Source organism: Octodon degus, unplaced genomic scaffold (assembly GCF_000260255.1).
Source record: "Octodon degus isolate 3935 unplaced genomic scaffold, OctDeg1.0 scaffold00061, whole genome shotgun sequence".
Lineage (NCBI taxonomy): Eukaryota > Metazoa > Chordata > Mammalia > Rodentia > Octodontidae > Octodon > Octodon degus.
Genome location: NW_004524637.1, coordinates 518,344 through 536,619, shown reverse-complemented (window position 1 = coordinate 536,619; position 18,276 = coordinate 518,344). Strand labels below are relative to the sequence as shown.

At 45.9% G+C, this 18,276-nt stretch overlaps 1 protein-coding gene across 1 annotated transcript in view; it reads right to left on the bottom strand.

The window, feature by feature from the left end:
• The window catches only part of Clic6 (chloride intracellular channel 6), a 42,073-nt gene extending 24,242 nt beyond the window's left edge, over window positions 1-17,831 (bottom strand). The window contains exon 1 of the mRNA XM_004634390.2: window positions 16,432-17,831. Within this exon, the coding sequence (XP_004634447.1) occupies window positions 16,432-17,427 (996 nt within the window). The 5' untranslated portion in view covers window positions 17,428-17,831. The remainder of the gene's footprint in view (window positions 1-16,431) is intronic.
• Window positions 17,832-18,276: the final 445 nt, after the last annotated feature.

The following is an 18,276-nucleotide window of genomic DNA, read 5'->3' as shown; positions in this document are numbered from 1 at the left end:
CCTGCTTCAGCCTTCTCAGTGCCGGGATTACAAGAATTTGAGCTGGCTTAAGCTTTCCAAGTTTGCTGCAGTTTGTCACAACAGCAAGAGAAAATTCATATAGCTCAAGTCCCATATGGGAAGTATAAGTGGTTTCTGAGACAGGTCAGTAGGTCATCGAGGAATCAGCCATCCAGGAAGAGAAACCCTAAAGCAGGTAGTGCTCTGTGTCCAGAAACGTCCCCCACTGAGCCGCTTCATGCATTTGCACCCTACTCACAGGCACCACCCACGCCCGTTAAACCAAGACCCTAGGTCCGCTGTGTAGACTCATGATCTCCAACAACTGTCTCAACCTGGAGCACAGGGGGCCTGCATATTCCTCCCCATCACCTTTGGGGCCTCTACCTCTGCAGGACAAGCCCCGGATGGAGCTCTCCAGTGAGATCAAGACAGCCTTCCTCAATTTGTAATTTGGCAAGGCTCATCTCAGAGTAAAACTGAACAGGGAAAGTTCCAGACCTGCATCTCAAGAGGACTCCACCTGAGACACTTGGCTTCTTTTTATCTTGGTTCTTCACTGAGATTTCAGGACCTGGCTTCAAATGTCAAGGTGTGGGAATGCTTCAAGAGGCCGTTAGTGCCCTCTAGTGGCCATTAGATGCACTCTCAGGTTTGCTCCTAACCTCCTTAATCACATCTACCTGTGATTAAATTCTGATGGAAAACGTCACTAACTGTTAGCCCCTGCAAGGAACTAAACCAGATTTATCCAGGATCTGGAGGCTTCCTGCTACATAGGATTTCCAGTTCTAAAAACAAGAAAGTCTGGGAAAATTAGATGAGCCCCCTGGACCTCAGGGAATTCTGCCTGAGGTACCACAAACACCAAACCTAAACACAGCTGGTGCCTGTGCGCTGCGCCTTTAGACACACATCTTGCTGGGTGTGGTCCTGCACACCTAGAACCTCAGCTTCTTGGGAGGTTGAGGAAGGAGGATGGCAGGCTTGAGGCCATCCTGGGCAACTTAGCGAGACACTGTCTGAAAATAAAAAAAAAAAAATACAAAGGGCTGGGAGGTAATCAGTGACTGCATAGCTAAGTTAGAGCTAGACAGTGCACACTAAACTCATGTCAGGGAAATAAGAACTGAAGCTCTATAAATTATCTCTTCACCCTCATTGAAGAACTGGTCGTGGGAGTACTGGCAGGAACCCCCGTGGGTTGAAGAAGAGGGTAGCCCCATGCACTGGGCAGAGCAGACAGAAAGAGGTAACTAATGATCTCCGAGGTGTTAAAATCCAGCTTTCTCAAGTTGTTCAGAATCCTCCAGTTCTTCAGTGAACCTTTTCAGGAGCTTATTTCTTCCTGGCAGCGGAAGTGGGCTCCTGCTTTCTCTTCATTTTCTTTTGGGAAGCTCACAACTATAAAGGAGGCCAAATTCCTGGAGCTCTCTATTAATAAAGTACAGGACGTTAAACACACTCTGCTTGGTTTCAAGGACCAATACGGCAGCTCTCTGCAGCTGGAAGCTTCTTGCTCAGATAGAATCCATGCAGTAAATCATAAATATCTTAAGGATTCATAAGGCAAATTAGTACACGTTAGGATTTAGGGGCAGCATGAACATTAGAATGCTTTGCTTTCAATATTTCTGGATGGCAGAAATCACAGGCTTGGTGGTTAGCTTCTCAGGTAATCACCCATATGCGTGTACCTAGGTGAATGCTATCATTTGCAAGATCTGAAGAAATCTACCTGTCTAAAAATTCCCTAAGACTTGGTGTGGTGTTGTGTGCCTGTAATCCCAGCTCTTGGGAGGCTGTAAACAGGAGGACCACCATGAGTTCAATCTACTAGTGAGACCCTGGACCCCCTATAGACCCTTCCCTGAAATACAAAAAAAAAAAAAAATCCCTCTTTAGCCTTCCACAAAAGCCTATATCCCAGAGAGGTATCTTTAAAAAAGCTACAGTCTGTCCAACTGAGTGTGGCCTTCTCAGAGCCATTCCTCAAGAGGCCACCAACTCCAGTGACTACCTACTGTCCCAGGAGATGACAGTGTCACCTGTCGCCCATCCACAAACCAAAAGGTGCTCTTTTGAGGCCTTTCCACACCTTCTGGCTGCACACACTTTCCCACAGATGTCTGATGGAAGAGCTAGGCCAGGGGAACACCTCTGTCTTCTCTGTAAATCTTACATTGTAAAGACATACTAATCAGCTCTCACCCCAAACACTTCAGATGGTTTGGAGCAGCCACGCTCATTGCTGCAGCTGGTCACCATACTAGGAAGTAAATGCACAATCTAAAATTAAAACACAGTACTGAAAAGTAGCAACCTAGGAGATGAAATAACTTGGTTTCCAAACTGGAAGTTCTTAATAAATCTGTTGGATCACATGTTCTTTGAAAACTTGAGCTTCCTTTTAAAGGGCAACTAGAATAAGAATCGTTTCTGGTCAAGGAGGGAATGGGTTTCCCCCACAGTTGTCTTGCCTAATGGAAGAAATTCCGCAGCAGCAAACAAATGAACAGCACAGACAGGTGCTTATCAAGGAGGCAGGTGACCGGATGATGCACTGCAGGATCACAGGCCACATCAGTGGCCCAGCGGTGAGAGATTTTGTATTTGATTTTGCACATTTTGTAACCTCTGCCCTAAAGCATCTTGTCTGAGAGAGCTGCACCACATCAACCTGCCACATCTCCCCTGCTCTCCCTTTTGCCTGGCCATAGAGATGTGCAGGTAAGCCTGCTTCCCCAAAACCCAAGCCTCAGATTTCACAAGTGTTGGGTTCAAAGCAAATGTCATTCTGGTTTTAATGCTGTCACTGGGTGCAAATATGTCACTTGGTTCAATGAGAGGAGACCGAAGAATCAACTAGATATGCACAATATAATTTTATGTACAGAATATGAACTGTTCACTTTAAGCTTTCTTTAAAAAGGAAAAAAATCAGAATCAGAATTTTTAAAAAGCATATAGTTTCAGAAACTCAATTTTGGAACAGGGCATCATGGCATAAGCCTATAATCCCAGTAACTCAGGAGATTGAGATAGGAGGATCATTACGAGTTCAAGACTCACTTGGTGGCTACAAAAATGAGCACAGGGCCAGTCTGAACTACATGGTGATTTTTAAGACATCCCTTAAAAAGAGGTCTTTAAAGAGCTGTCTTTAAAAAAAAAAAAGGAGGAAGGGAAGGAGGGAGAGGGAGAGGGAGAGGGAGAGGGAAGAGAGAGACTCACGTTTACTAGAACTATGTTTAGAGGGCTGACTATTCCAATTATAAACAACTAGACTTCCCTTCACATTTCTTTGTAGTCCCTGAATCCGTACAAGTTCAAGAGTGTCTAGATTAGTTAGCTAAACTTGAAAGTTCTCTGACAGTGATGGTTTCATACTACAGATGTTAGCAATTTAAATGGAGAGCTTTTAGGATATTTCAGACACTACAGCTTTATCTGGAAGCTTTACCTTCCCCCATGTGAGGCCTGGCTGGACCAATGTGAGGGGAAGGCCCTGGGCCAGGGCTCACAGGGCTCTGCTGCTCTGCAAATAAGGAAAGACAGAGCTGCTGGCCAAGATGAACATACAGGCTTTACCAGAAGGAAGTCTTCTCTATGCCTGAAGTTTTCTTTGGCATGTGATTCCATCCGACCCTCAGCCCTGGGAAGAGAGAAGAGCAGGACCAGCTGCTTCAGGATCCTAACCCCTACCCAGCCTGAGACCAGCTTCTTAGAATCCCCACAGCATGGTGACACATGCCTGCACATGCCATCAGGCAGGCGTGGTGGCACACTCCTGTAAGGCCAGCTGTCTGGGGGCTGAGGCAGCAGGATTGCCCAGAGTTTGGGACCAGTGTGTGCTACATAGTGAGTTTAAGGCCAGCATTGCCTTATCTCCAAAACAACCCCCACACTCAAGTGGAGGAGCGATACATGTAGATTCCTATTTTCAAATGTGGAAGTGATGTGATTAGAAACTCATATCCCTAACAGGTAAAACTGCACAAAAATAAATGTCTTATGGAATTTGAAATGCTTAAGACTCACTAAATCAATGAATGAAGACATGATTCAATCAATCACCAGTTAAACAATCAATCCCCAATAACCCCCAAAACATCAGCACTCTAGGGTGCTGTGAATGGAAGTGGTCTGTGTCCTAGACATCACCAACATGAGGACAGGTCTTCAAGGTTGAAGACACAGTGACAATGTTCAAGGAGAAAGGGCCACCCTAAGAAGAGTCATGTTCCAGCGTTTTACCCACTTTTCCCTATTTGAAACCCTCTTCTGAGCCCCTGTTGTGCTGAGAACATCTTGAAACCCCTCCTCCAGTACTGGGTATGGTAGCAATACACAACCTAACCTCATTTCACAAATTATTCCTTGTGAATAAGGCATATAGTTTTAATGAACTTTTAATTATTTGCAATTTTATTCAAATGCCATTAGTGTAGTATTAATGATGCTGAACATACTTCAAATGGCTAATCTACTAAATCCACCAGAAGAAGCCATGCGGTAGGCTTCTAGTCCTAAAAAGTTAAATTACAGACTTAAAAATTCTCATCCTGAAACATCACCCACGAATACTGTTCATGAGATTATTCAGAAGCAGTTTACATCCTATGGGAGATGAAGACAATAGAATTTATGTATTGATTTGTTTCCCCATGGAACTATGATGCCAGAGGATGTTTTTTTTCTGCCAAGGGCCAAAGGAATAACTTTTACAAAAATTCCCAATCAACAACCCACTGAGAGGTGGCTGCCCTTAGGAACATGACGTGTTCTAAAGCACAAATATACCTTAAGGGGAAAAGAAATAAAAGGAGGTAAAACCAAAACAAACTCCACAAATAACACCTATTCATGCCATCTGAGTTTATAGTTATGTCCACAGCTTCCAAAAGGGGAAGGGCGATGTGTTAGTCACATTTTCATTGTTGCGACCAAATACCTGAGAAAATCAACTCTGAAAAAGAAAATTTATTTTGGTTCTGGGCTTCAGAAGTTTCAGTCCATGGTCCACTGGCTCTACTGCTTGAGGCCTGTGGCAGGGCAGAAAGACGTGGCAGAGGACAGCAGCTCACCTGCTGGCAGCCAGGAACCAGAGCCAGGGGAAAGCGCTGAAAAAGGACATTCATGGAAGGCACAAACACAGCGGCTGCCCTCCTCCAAGGGGCACCGTCTCTACATAGCCCGCTCAGCTGGGGATTCATCAATGGATTGTCACCATCAGAAGCACAAAGTATTCTAAAGGGCATATAAGTCTTAAGAGGCTGACAAATATGACATGGGGTGAATCTGACAGCAACTTGACAGAAAGCACCAGTCCATAAGTTTCAATCTAAATGCATAATTTCCATAAGACAAAGATGTCTTCCTAAGGGACCGAGAATACAGGTTTACAGAGAACCTGGCATCGCAGCCCTCAGAATTCGATACACCAACTTAAATTTTGTGATTCTGTTTTCAAGTCTCCCTTAGAGACTGAGGAAGGAACGTAAACCAACAGCAACAGCTAGCACAATGCCAGGGAAGAAATAAGACTCCATGCAGATTAAGCATCTACCAGGTGGCTGGGTCCTCTCTCTTGCCACACTTAGGAGCAATGAAAGAAAAGGCTATGGCCTCCCACTCCCTTACCTGTGCTGGTAACCTGCACCGTCCTCATGCTAGCTAATCCCAGGACACTAGTACTACGCATCACACTGTCGAGGTTATAAAGAAAAAAAGCTCCTGGAGGTGAAGCAAGGTCTATTTTAGAAAGCAGTAATTCAGGAATTTCTTGTGAAACAAATGAAAGGCCACACAGTGAATGACACTTTCTACGACTCTGACTTTTCTTGATACCACCAGTGCTTTACAGTGTCTGTCCCTGAAAATGGAGAGCTACGTCTATTTCATGCTGTTGGTGAACTATGTTATCAGTTTGAACACGCCTGTCCTTCCAGAGGACTATGATCTACCAGGAAAAATGCCTCTCATTCTTCATATCCTCGAACTTAGAAATAAGTTCATTCATCATTACACCTAAATCCTAAGGAATATGGTATAGACTCTAAAACTAAAACGTGGGTCTGAACTTTTCAAAAGGCTTACTAGTCCTACATATATTCCCAAGAATGTATAACATTCCTTCAACTGTTATAACAATTTCTTAGTAGCTGGATTAAGTGGTCAACCCACAGAGCTTAATTATGGAACCACACAGCTCCCAGGTTTAAACTCTAGCAAAAGGCTTAGCGACGTGGGTGCCCACTGCTCACAGCAGGTGGAACGAGTGGTATAAAGTATGGGAACAAATGAACCGGTGCTCGCCACGTTGTCTCCCATATGAATTATGCTTGAAAAATGCCAGGGCTATTTTTAATCCTGATTTAATAATATGGCATGATACCAACTGAAGCTTTTGCATGGAGATGAAAAGCTTATTTCCTTGTAAAATTCTCACAAGGCATTATTGCAACAAAGGAACATCTTGTCCTGGAAAGCCTGCTTCATAATGCAGCCTGTTGTTACACACCCCAGTGGTTTAGGGTCTTGAACGACAGAGCATTCCAATTCATATAGTGACTAAAAAGGGGGGAATGTTACAGCAAGTGGAAGGACTGACAAGAGAGACTTCCTCTCTCCACTTCATCCCCTAACTGCTTTAAGCCATCTAATGCCTCCCGTCTTGGCCCTGCCTTCATAGCCACCCAGATTTTCCCAGTGTAGAGGAAACCAAAGTTATATGTCCCAGTCACCAAGTGCTAAAATGCCAATTTCTAATAGCTCATAACTTTGCAAGTCGGGGGTTTCTCACAGCTTTCCTGAGTGACCTTTCTGTCCTCTACAGCACTGATGCAGTTCACCCAGCTGTACTCAGCTGATGGCCAGGCAGGAAGGGGGACAAGATAGCTTCACACAGGTCATCCAGCATCTTGCAGCATAACTAGAAGATGGTGCCCAGCCAGGATGGCTGAATGGAGTATCTACAGGTGGCTTCATCCTGTATGGTGACCTCAGGTGACTGGTGAAGTGATGTGTCCTTTCATGAAAAGAAATTCATCTAACATCAGTCATGCCATTATTCTATTGATTACCAAGAGTCACAAATGTCACATCATATTCTGAGGAAAGAAATGAAACCCAATTCTTAGTGACAGCCATGCTGAATGACATGCTAACCTACCATGGGACTGTGTGATTCCAAGGTGTGCCCAAGTGTCCAAATCATGTGCCTATAGACCCAGTTCTTCACTTACTTGAAATAGTAAAACACTAGCAGTGCCTGAAGGTATCAGAGTCACTATTTTATATTCAGGACAGGCAGAGCTTCATATTTTTACTATGTCAGTTCAAAGAATCACAACATACTGGTTAAGTGGCACTTAGCCCAGAATGGGCCTTTCCGTATCTGATGTGCTAACGCTTCTGAACTTTCTTAGGCACTGAATTTTTAAGAATTAAGTGACACTAAAAGCCACTGAATGTAACCCAATACTTCATCCAGTCTATTCATGGGAACAGAGTTGAAGACATCTGACCTGGAGTTAAAACAAAGTGAACAGAGTTGGAGGAGATTGCATCTTCGCAGGGTTCTTTGAAGTTCCATCTAGAGCTCTGACACCGAAGACAACAAAAAGTGTTCATTTTCCTCATTTAAGGAGAAAGCCTAGTGTCCCCAGGTCTCCAGACCAATGACGCCTTTCTTCTGCGCAGCCTTCCACGCACATGATAGCTGTAATGTGCCCAGTGTTTCAGACACTGTGTGGCTGCTGTCAGGAAGGCCCCTGTGTGGTTCCAGCCAGGGAAAAGAATGACCTCCTTGCGCTGATTCCTCATCCCTGCACTCCACTGCAGCTGCAGTGGGACAAGGATCCCACTGGGGACCCTGCTAGGGTGAAGAGCTCCTGCCTATTGGACTGCAGCATCCTAAGCCCTTAGAAGGTGAGCCAAGTACAAGCATAAAGCCTTGGCTAGCATGGCACCAGGTCTTCTCTGCCCCTCAGCAGCCCACCACCTTCTCTGGAAGAGTCCCACTGCATGGAAAGCAGAAGCAAGCAGGCTTGGGAAAGAGGCCCTAACTGTCCTTCCCCTCCAGGGCAAGCCTGAGGTCACACATTCAGAAACAAAGAGGGAGTCTTGGGGTGCACATGTATTGGATGAGCACTGTGTTGAGTCTCTATTGTACAACCCCAGGTGACAGAAATGGGAGCCGATGCAGATCACTGCTCACCCCCATGCCAGCCTCAACTTTGGTACTGTAATGATGGTGCTCTGGCTTCCTTGACACCATGCTGCTTTTCACCAGTATCCCTCGCTCCAGTCTCCTGCCACAGACAGAGTAAGTACGAAAATAGCTTTCCCATGCCACACTATTATAATAGCTACGTCACTGCCCTCAGACATAAGCCAACACTGTAAGTGCAATTTAAATTTGAGAAGCATGGCTGGTTCAGGAGAAGGATGTTATGGGATAGATTTCCATTCTAGAAAATACATAATTAGAAATAGGATGAATCCTGCTGTCCCCAGTGGCAGGCTGCTGCTCATGCGTCCATCCGTGGTACAGGAAGATAGATAAGCCCATTCATTATGTGACAGATGGGTCATCCTAAAGGTCAGAGATCCAGAGCCCAAATCTCTCCTTGGTATTGTTTGGATCTGAAAGAGGCCCCCATGGGTCCCTGTGATAAAGGCTTATTCACCCAAGTAGAGCTGTCAGGAAACAGCAGAGCTTTTCAGAAATGGAGACTAACAGGAGGTATTCCAGTTACTAGGGGTGTGCCCTTAAAAGGGACTGTGGAATTCTGACCCCCTGACCATGAAGTATACAACCGCGCTCTACCACATGCTTCCTACCGTGATGTGCTGCCTCAATGCAGGCCCAAAGACAATGGGACCAACTCCTCTTTGACTGAAACCACCAAAACTATGAGCCAAAATAAACCTTTTTTCTCTATACATCAGTTAGCTCAGCAGTGTGTTATAGTATCATGCAGCTGATGAACACACCTGTTGACCGTAGCCACTGCTCAGTTACCAGCCCCCTAGTCCCACTGACTCCATTCCAGCCCTCTGTGCTCCCCCTCCTCATGCTGTCTTCCTAGGTCTCTCTCCAGATTGAATCTCTAAATAGCAGCAGCTAACTTTGTCCTCACCATTGTTATACCCCCAGCCCCAAGCACAGCGCCTGATGCTTGGCAGAGAACCAATAAATATTTGTCTTAAGTATAAACTTAGATACCAAATACCATGGATTAGATTGGGAAAGTGAAAAGCAGCTTTTCTTTCTCCATATACACAAATTTATGTGAACAAACAAGTACAGAAAGAAAGAAAAGCAGTGAGTGGAAGGAAGAGTCCACAAACCTAGTAAAAAATCTGCAATTAGAGAATAGTCTCAATATAATTATTTCTTATATCACATATAAAAATAGATGTAGTCTTTGTAGGTTGAGTCAGTATATGTCAAAATGATCTATGTTTTTTTTTTTAATTTTTTTTATTGAGAAATAAATATTGGGCCGGGGAGATGGCTCAGTGGAATAAGTGCTTCCCTGGCAAGCCCAAGGGCCTGAGTTCAATCCCCAATTCCGCCAAAAACAAAAGAGAGAAATAAATATGAATGAGACAATTTCGCAGCTGATTAATAGGACAGTTTTGATAATCAATACATTGTACATTGTTATCTTCTTAGTGGTTATCCATAGTACAAGAAGCAGACAGGATATTCTGTCCAAACACTGTTAGTACACCTCTTTCTTCTCATTGAATTAAGCAAAAGTAGCTGTAAATTTATCCTATTTTGTACATATAAATACAAAATGATTATTCCTTTGTATAATTTTTTTATTGTCTATCAGAGGTGAATATTCTATTGGCATCTAAATACTACAGGTGTTTGAATTCAACTAAACAATCTAACACTGTCTAGCAGTCTATAATATTAGTGGGTTATCCTCAGAAGTTATTGACTTGAGCCTTTTACAGCTCATCATATTAATATGGTGTTTAATTTAAATACCTTGTTTTTATATTTTTCTGGTGGGTGGTTAAGACCAAGATATAACAAGACCTATATAACAAGAAATATAACTTTTGTATCTGATAAGGTCAGCCAAGTACTCTCAGGATTTATCCTGTAGCCCTGTAATGACCTTTGTACATCCTTTGGTCAGTGTCAGACATGTGCATGAGTCACGGCCATTGCTTGACCAATTTGCTCTCTGTGAAAGCCTGAGAGAATGTTTTTTCTTTCCATGTGACTCTCCCCAGGCACACTATATGTTTTTCAACAGACCAACTGCCCTGGAAACTTCCAACTGATCTTTCCAAACTATCTATGATAGTTAAGTATACATTTCTTCTTCCTATTCAGCAAACACAAGTTAGGAACAACTTTTCTGATCCTCCACAATTCACTGGGCCTCTGTAAATGGATTTGTCATCATTCTGTGTGAGTTTTGGCCAATTCTTATAGCAGATGGAAGCATAAATAGAGTACCTGACTAGGAGACAACCTTAGAGTATTTTGATATTTCTACATCACAGATGATATATTCATAATGATTTTGATATTTTTTTATTTTTTATTTATTTGAGAGAGAGAGAGAGAGAGAGAGAGAGAGAGAGAGAGAGAGAGAGAGAGAGAGGTGTGTGTATGGGGCCAGCTCAGCCCACCAGGGGGCGGGGCTGGCTGGCATGTGGTGCTGGAGGATCGAACCGCGGTCCCTGATGCTTTGCCAAGCTTGTTCTAAGTAGGTGCTTTAGACCACTGAGCCATCTCTCCAGCCCCTCATAATGATTTTGATTTGTGTAAGTCAAATTTACCTCAGTGGATCCCACACCAAGATCAAAGTGATCCACCAACACTTTCAGGTGGGATAGTGTGGGCATGAAATGACCTCACTCTCCACACAGTTCAAACTCTATTCTGGACAGGACTTCTTCCCCTGTAACACAGAGTTAAATTCTGATAGTGGATGTGCTTGACAGCACATACCTGTTAATTAAAAAGAAAAGAAGAAACTCAAGGCTGGAAATAGCTAATCCATCAGGATTTAAGAAGTTACAGAAAATAACACACAATGAAGCATTTAAAGATTCCAGTAAACAAAGGTGAAGATTGCAAGAGTGTTAGCGCCACCCATGTTTCGTTTTCCCATGCATCAATTATAAGAAGGTGCTAAGATGAAAAGACTAAATCACCCAGTGTCAACAGTCAATATATTCCCACGAAGGGCTGGTGAGATGGCTCAGTGGTCTAAAGCACCTACTTAGAACAAGCTTAGCAAAGCACAGGGACCACGGTTCAATCCCCCAGCACCACATGCCAGCCAGCCCCGCCCCCTGGTGGGCTGAGCTGGCCACACACACACACACACACACACACATAAATAAATAAATTTAAAAAATATATGTATATATTCCCATGAAAATAAGGGCAACACAAATCACACTTAAAACTCTAAAATCTATCCTGAGGCTGTAGGGGTACAAAAACAGGTGGCTAGCTGGATTTGACCTTTGAGCCATAGTTTGCTTACCACTGGTCTAAACCAACCATCATCTCATTTTCCCTGTGCCTGAGAAAGGTCTAGAAGTGTGATGCCTGGAAGTCACCTCCAGGTGATGGGACAGAAGGGAAAATCTACTGCCAGTACTGTGGCATGGAATTTTCTCCCTGAAGGCAGAGAAGTGATTGAGGGAATGAAGCCCCTGTCTCATTTTCCCACCTTCCTACCACAGAGGTTGATGGTCTGATACTGGAGATGGGTGGGTATGATGCTGGAGACTAAAGTGACATCTTTTGATGACAGTGGGAGACAAAACACAAACAGCCAGTCTGTGCCCTAGGTGACAAAAAGTGTTGCATATTTGTATGAAAAACTTGAATTTAGATCTTGTTGTTACTGGATAATCTACAAATTGCAACTAAACGAACTGTAATGACATTTTCTCCAACACTAAATACCAGAGGGTAGCACTAGCTGGAGCAATAGTATTATACATATTTAATAATATTAAAGACTGAGAAAATGTTGTGACAGCATTAAGTAAAGTAGATCTTCTACCAAAGCACTAACATCTCCAAGTTAAAATGTTGATTTGAGAGGGGTCAACAGGTCTCTCAATGCAAACAACCACCCAGCTGAAGGTGGGCTTGATACCATATCCCTGCAGGAGGAGGTTGGACTCCAGAGAGCCCGATGGTGCCATCCAGGAGATATGCATATTGTGCAGGAACATCTCCCCAAACTGTGCCTGGACAATGGTCCAGCTGGTGAATCAGCACCAGGCAAAAAACCAGCAAGGAAGTCAGTGTCAAAAAAGGAGGACTCAGAGATTTGAATAGTTGGTACCTCGATTCTGAGGGGGAAGAAATTGTGCTGAATCTAGCTCAAATCACAGCCACCCCATTTTAGACAATCTTCAAGAATGTGTACCAGGGCTCAACCAGAGCTCCTACTTCCTATAGAGCAGAAAGGAAAGTAAGTATTTCCAAATCAGCTAAATTCCCAACAAGTATCTTGCTGTGTCTTTCAGGCCTCCTACTGCTTGCTCATACAGCCTCCTCTTCCTCATGCCTCCTTTTCTAACCAGCAGTAATCGTCCATCATGCACTGGACATAGTGCTAATAATGGCTAAAAAACCAAAATGGCCAAAAACCACATGGTCTTTGGCATGCCAGCTGCCAGCCCAATGGAAATGCCATGTATGCCATATCACATTCCTCAATATCCACCCTCATGCTAGATGGTAAGCTTGGGGAAGGCAAGGAAACTGCTTGCTGCTATAGTTTGAATGTTGTGCTTTGTGCCAGAAAAGATGTTAGGGGAGAACTAAAGTTATAGAAGTGCTATCTTTGCTTACTTCCCTTCAGATCATGGACTGCACACAGTTAGGAAAGAAACACATCCTTTCCAGGCTCCTCAGAGCCTGGGACCCACACAACAGGTCTCAGGATGCCCCCTCCATGCCAAATGTGCCCAGAAGTGCAGCCTACTGGTTTACCAGAAGCTACAGCCTATCACTGACAGACCAAAAGCTAAAGCCTACTGGTCTACCAGGAGTTACTGAGCTACTGATCCTGGCATGTTTTAGATTTTTTGTTGTTGTTGCTGTTGTTGCTTTGGAGCTTCACATTTCTGGCTGGCAATGCTTATTCAAGGCCTATATCTTCCTGGAGTTTTCCTTTTTCCATCAGGCCTCAGTTTCATTTCTTTGAAGAACCCAAGTATGATACCAACGTAAGCTCATGAAACTCAGCAGTACATATGTATAATTTTAAATAAGAGCTTCACAAAACACAATTAAAGAAATGTTAACTCCTAGCCCAGGAATATTTAAAACATATTGTGATGGTCACCTCAAGAAATAGCTCTGTAAGTTTAGTGCCACAGCTATGTCATAGAAAACCCACCTTAGGCACTTACCCTAACGTATCTGCAAAACCCACATTAGCCACCCACTGTGGCTAATGGAACCCAAGAAGGAATCTAGGCAAGGCTAACGCTAGCAAAGAAATCCTATTCTGGCCTAATTTATGAATCTTAAATCCAATTCTACAAACTTGGAGCCAGGCAAAATGGTGTGTGTTGTAATCCCAGAATACTAGGAAGCTGTGGGAGGAAGATCACAATAGCTGGCCGGTGAGATAGCTCAGCGGTCGAAAGCACCTGCTTAGACAAGCCTAGGCAAGTGCAGGAACCTAGGTTCGATCCCTGGCACCATATGCTTTACCAGTGGGCTGAGCTGGCTGGCTACAGACAGACAGACAGACAGACAGACAGACACACACACACACACACACACACACACACACACAATAGACCACAACAGCAAACCTAGAGATAGCAGTTTAGCAATTTAGCAAGACCTCTCTCAAAATAAAAAAGCGCTGGAGATGTAGCTAAGGGCAAAGGCCCTGGATATAATCTCTGGTACCAAGAAAAAAAAAAAAAAAACTACCTCAAAAGATCAGCAGCATACAGAATTTGTGTTTGTTTCATTAAGGTCTTTTGTTCTTGTTTCTTTGTTTTTAGAGAGCATGGTGAATGGGTTCAGAAGACAGTGAGATGCCTAAAATGACATTTAAGAGACCCTCAGAAGTTAGCCACGCTCATTGCTTGGCAATCTATTTACTGCCTTTTGAGGATCAAAATCTTTTGATCCTGGTATCTGAGCATCAAGTCAACCAGCAAGTACACTTCAAGGATGTCATGCCCCTTGGCAGACTGCAAACTACTTCCCAGTAGTAGTATCTGAGACAACAAGCTTTCATTAACTTTCCTAACACTCTCTTTCTCAGAGGATGGAGTTAAGTGTCTAGAGGGATTTCCCCTTAAAAAATTCTATACATTCTACACAGTGGAATGGGAAGGGAACAGTTCATGCAGAAGCAATGGAAGCTTTTGTGAGTCAAGCAGAAGCAGCAGTAGGTACCAGCAGTTACACTGTGTGTACTTAGGGCAGGCACCATTCCTGGTACTCTACAGAACCTATTCTTGAATCCTCCCAGGAACCTTAAGGGTAGGTACTATGACTGTGCCAGTTTAATAATTGAGACAATAAAGGTACAGAAAGGTTAAGCAATTTGCTTCAGGTCACACAGCAAGATAGTAAAGATCCAGAATTTGATCCCAGCCCTATTGACTCTTACATAAATATTCTGGATCAATGTGCTATACTACACACAGGTGGCTAGCCAACCCCTCATTCCTTCACTACAGTGCAGTGCACACTGGAGATATAATGGTAAACTTCATGCAGGTCAAGTAAGAGACAAAGCACACAGAGGACCCCAGGATGGCTGAAGCCCACACTTAATTGTGGATACACAGCAAATGACCAGGCCAGAACAGGGACAGGGGCAAGAAGGATGGTACAGTGCTTGCAAATTTCAAAGCAGGAAAGAATTCAGTTCCATGGCTCCCTGATGAAACAGAAAGAAGTACTTTGCTATGGCTGGCATGGCAGCACCATGGTGACAAGGAGTGGCGACCCCCAGCAATGTCAAGGGAAGGCTGGAGAAATAGAAGGCAGGAATAACAAAGCAAAAAGTTGTGCCTGGCTCCAAACTGTGGGTTTACCTGAAGGTGCACCAACCAACTGAAGAACTGTTCACTAAGAGACAAAGTGACCAGATCTATTTCCTGCCTCACTAGTTATTTCCAATGGACTTGATGGAGGAGGACCCAGAGATTTGAGTTGTCACTGCACCTCATAGTGTCATAGAAGGTCCTCTGCACAAGTCATGATGTTATTTGACTCTGTCAATGGGAAATTTCTTCAACCAACCAGATTTGGAACCAGCCAGCAGAATGCAGTGGAGTTCTTCCCAGGACCTCTAAAGGGACGGTATCCTCAGGGGATTTCCTGATATGTCACTGTACACTGTCCCAAGCTCTTAAAAATTCTAAGAATAGCCACTTTCTTTTCACCCGAAGTCCCTGGCCACCCAGACATTTCTTAAAATTCTAAAGGTAATTACTCTGCAAGCTTTTTTTTTCCTTCACTTATTAGGATTTCTCCTCATTTCAGCCAAGGAGATTTAGGCCATAACTAGCTTCTATAAACTTGCAAAGATTTTGGAAGGATTATGATTCAATGTGCATTGCACATTCTTGACCTTATTATCTCCACTTCCCCGAGTCTAGGCAAAGGTCTTCAGAAAGGGCTTGCTTTTTTTCTTTGTCTTTAACAAAGCTCTTGGTATGAGAAGGCTGCTGACATTTGTCCGTGTTTTTTGATCCCTTGTAAAACATGTCTACTGAAAACTTCCATTACTGTGTCTCTACAGGCTTGTGCACAAGATAAAACTAATGCTCTCTCTGGACAGAAGCGAGGTTAACCATTGTCACAGACAGCTGATGTTCAAGTCAGCAGTAGCCAGCATTGCCCCAACGTAAAGGTTAAAACTTTCAACAAAGACATGATTTATCCTGTGTCAATAAGCTTCTACTTTCCTCCCAAACGCACATCACCAATTCTAAACCTGGAATGTCTTTAGGTAACTGATACCCTGCCAGCTCTGGCCTTGGGGAATTTGAGTTTCAGGGTAGTTTTCACATTGAACCTATCTACCTTCGTATTTTTCCTCTTCAAGGATTAGTTTCCTTTGGCAAAAACCCTTTGCGTGTGGCTTTGTGTTGTTTCCACTTAGTTCATTCTCCATTTACTTCTGGACCCGTAGGACGAGTCGGGATTTTCAGGACAAAGGACAGTGGAATGCTGGTCACACGGCCGCACTTCCCACCACTCGCACCCCAATCTCCTGCCTTCCAAATTGTTAGGGGTTCCCCTAAAAGTTCTGAAACTTCTTGAAACCCTACCCTCTAGGAGGCAAAAGCACCTGGTGGCAATTAGTGCGGGGGTGGGGCATCCTTTGAGCGTCCCCCTTGGGTCTGAAGGTCCTGAGACCTGGGGGCGGTGACATTTACCTTGACAAAGAGGGTGATGTCATGCTCCTGTGAGGGGTCTCCCTCCTGAGCCACCTGGCCGTCGTCCTCCCTGCGGCCATTCACTGGCTCGGGCTCGTCACCTCCCTGGGCGCTGCTCTCTTCCTCCGTGTGGTTGACAAGCTGGGGTTCGGGATCCTCAGTCCCACTGAGCTCGGCCGCCTCCTCTCCGCGGCTGCTGTCGGGGGGCTGCTCCCCGCCCGCCGGTGCGGCATCCTGGCTGGATTCCGCGGGGCCCGGCTCTCCCTGCCCTTCTTCCTCCTCCCCGACCTCTTCCCGGGGCCCTCCCGGGTCACCGTTCTCGCCAGCGTCTGCCGTCTTGTCCTGCGACCCCTCTGCCCCCGGGGACCCAGGCTCTGCCGCCAAGCCCTCCGCTGCAGCCTGTCTGAGCTCCTCCCGGCCCGGCTCCTCGTTCTCCTCAGACTGGGCCTGGAGGCCGCCCTCCCCTCCGTCCTGGGGCTCATTCTCCACCCCGTGCTCCCCTCCAGCCGGCCCCTCGGCATCCATGCTGTTGCCTTCCGGCCCCTGGGGCTCTACGCTGAACTCTGGCGGCTCCTCCAGCCCGCTCTCTGTTTCCTCTTGCGCCTCCCGGATCGCGGGGTCCTCCTGGTCCCCCCGAATCTCCCCTGCGCGCTTTTCCACCTGCTCCGTGCCGCCCACTTCCTCCCCTGCTGGGGGCACCGCGGTGCCGTCCTGGGTTCCCTCCCCGGTCTCCTCCCAGCCCTCCACAGAGCCCTGCGCTCCCCCCGAGCCTTGCGTCTCGGCCCCCGGGTCTGCTCCCTCGCCCGCGCTCCCCCGGTCCCGCCCGCAACCGCCTTCCTCCGCCACTTCGCGCGTCTCGTCGCCACCGGGTACCGCTGCGGTGCCCTCGCCAACCTCGCTTCCCTCCGCCTTGGAGGCCACTGCCAGAGTCTCTGGGTCCTCGGGCTGCGCCTGGGCACCCGGAGCGCCCCCCTCCGGCTCCACGGCCTCAGCCATGGCTCTGGATCCCTGTCCTTGACCAGAGCCCCCTCCTCGAGTGCGTTTACCGGCACCCGCGAGCGCGAGGGGCAAGGGGGCAGGGCTGCCGCGCCTCCTCCGCGGTGTCGCCCACTCTGGGCTCTAGCGAAAAGGTTTCTCGCAGAGCTAAATCCGCTCGGCTCAGGCTTAAGGTGTTTGGGCACCTCCTCCCGGTCTCGTGCTTCTTCCCGATTCCCACCTGGAACGCAGTCTTTGAGGGCAGGCCCAGGAGGTGCAGGGCCCGGCTGGAGAAGGCAGCGATCTTCCGCGCCTATGAAGTGCTCGGCCTGCTAACAGCTGTGTAGAGTTGACCAGAAGTCCTTGGGGCCAACTCACTGCCCTGGGGTTTGGGCGGGGTTTGTTCACTTTCCTGCCCCAGTGTTTGGGTGGCCTGGGAGCCTGGCCAATTGTAGGCTTTCTGTGGCCCTCGCGGATTTTCATAAAAAGAGCCTGGTTCTGCTGGCAGCTTGGTTGTTTGGAACAGGTTCAACTTTTAGAGTCGTCTACACACAACCCCGCACTCAAAAGCACCTAATTCCCACCTTATCCCCAAAGTGAAACATTAAGCTCCACACCTGACTCCACATGCCTGAGTTTGAACCTCATGACCAACTGCAAGGGTATAAATCCTTGGAGCAGGGAGGTGAGGTCTGTGGCCTTGTATTTCTACAGGACCGTCCCGACAGATTCCAGAGGTCTGAACATAGAAGCAAAAGGAGCCAAATGGGCTTTTCTAACACAGAAGGGCTCTGCTCTGCATGAGGGCTTGCCCTTCCAAGCAGGAGTCCTGTCCTGGGAGATGGTTATATCCTTCACCTCCCTAGGCCC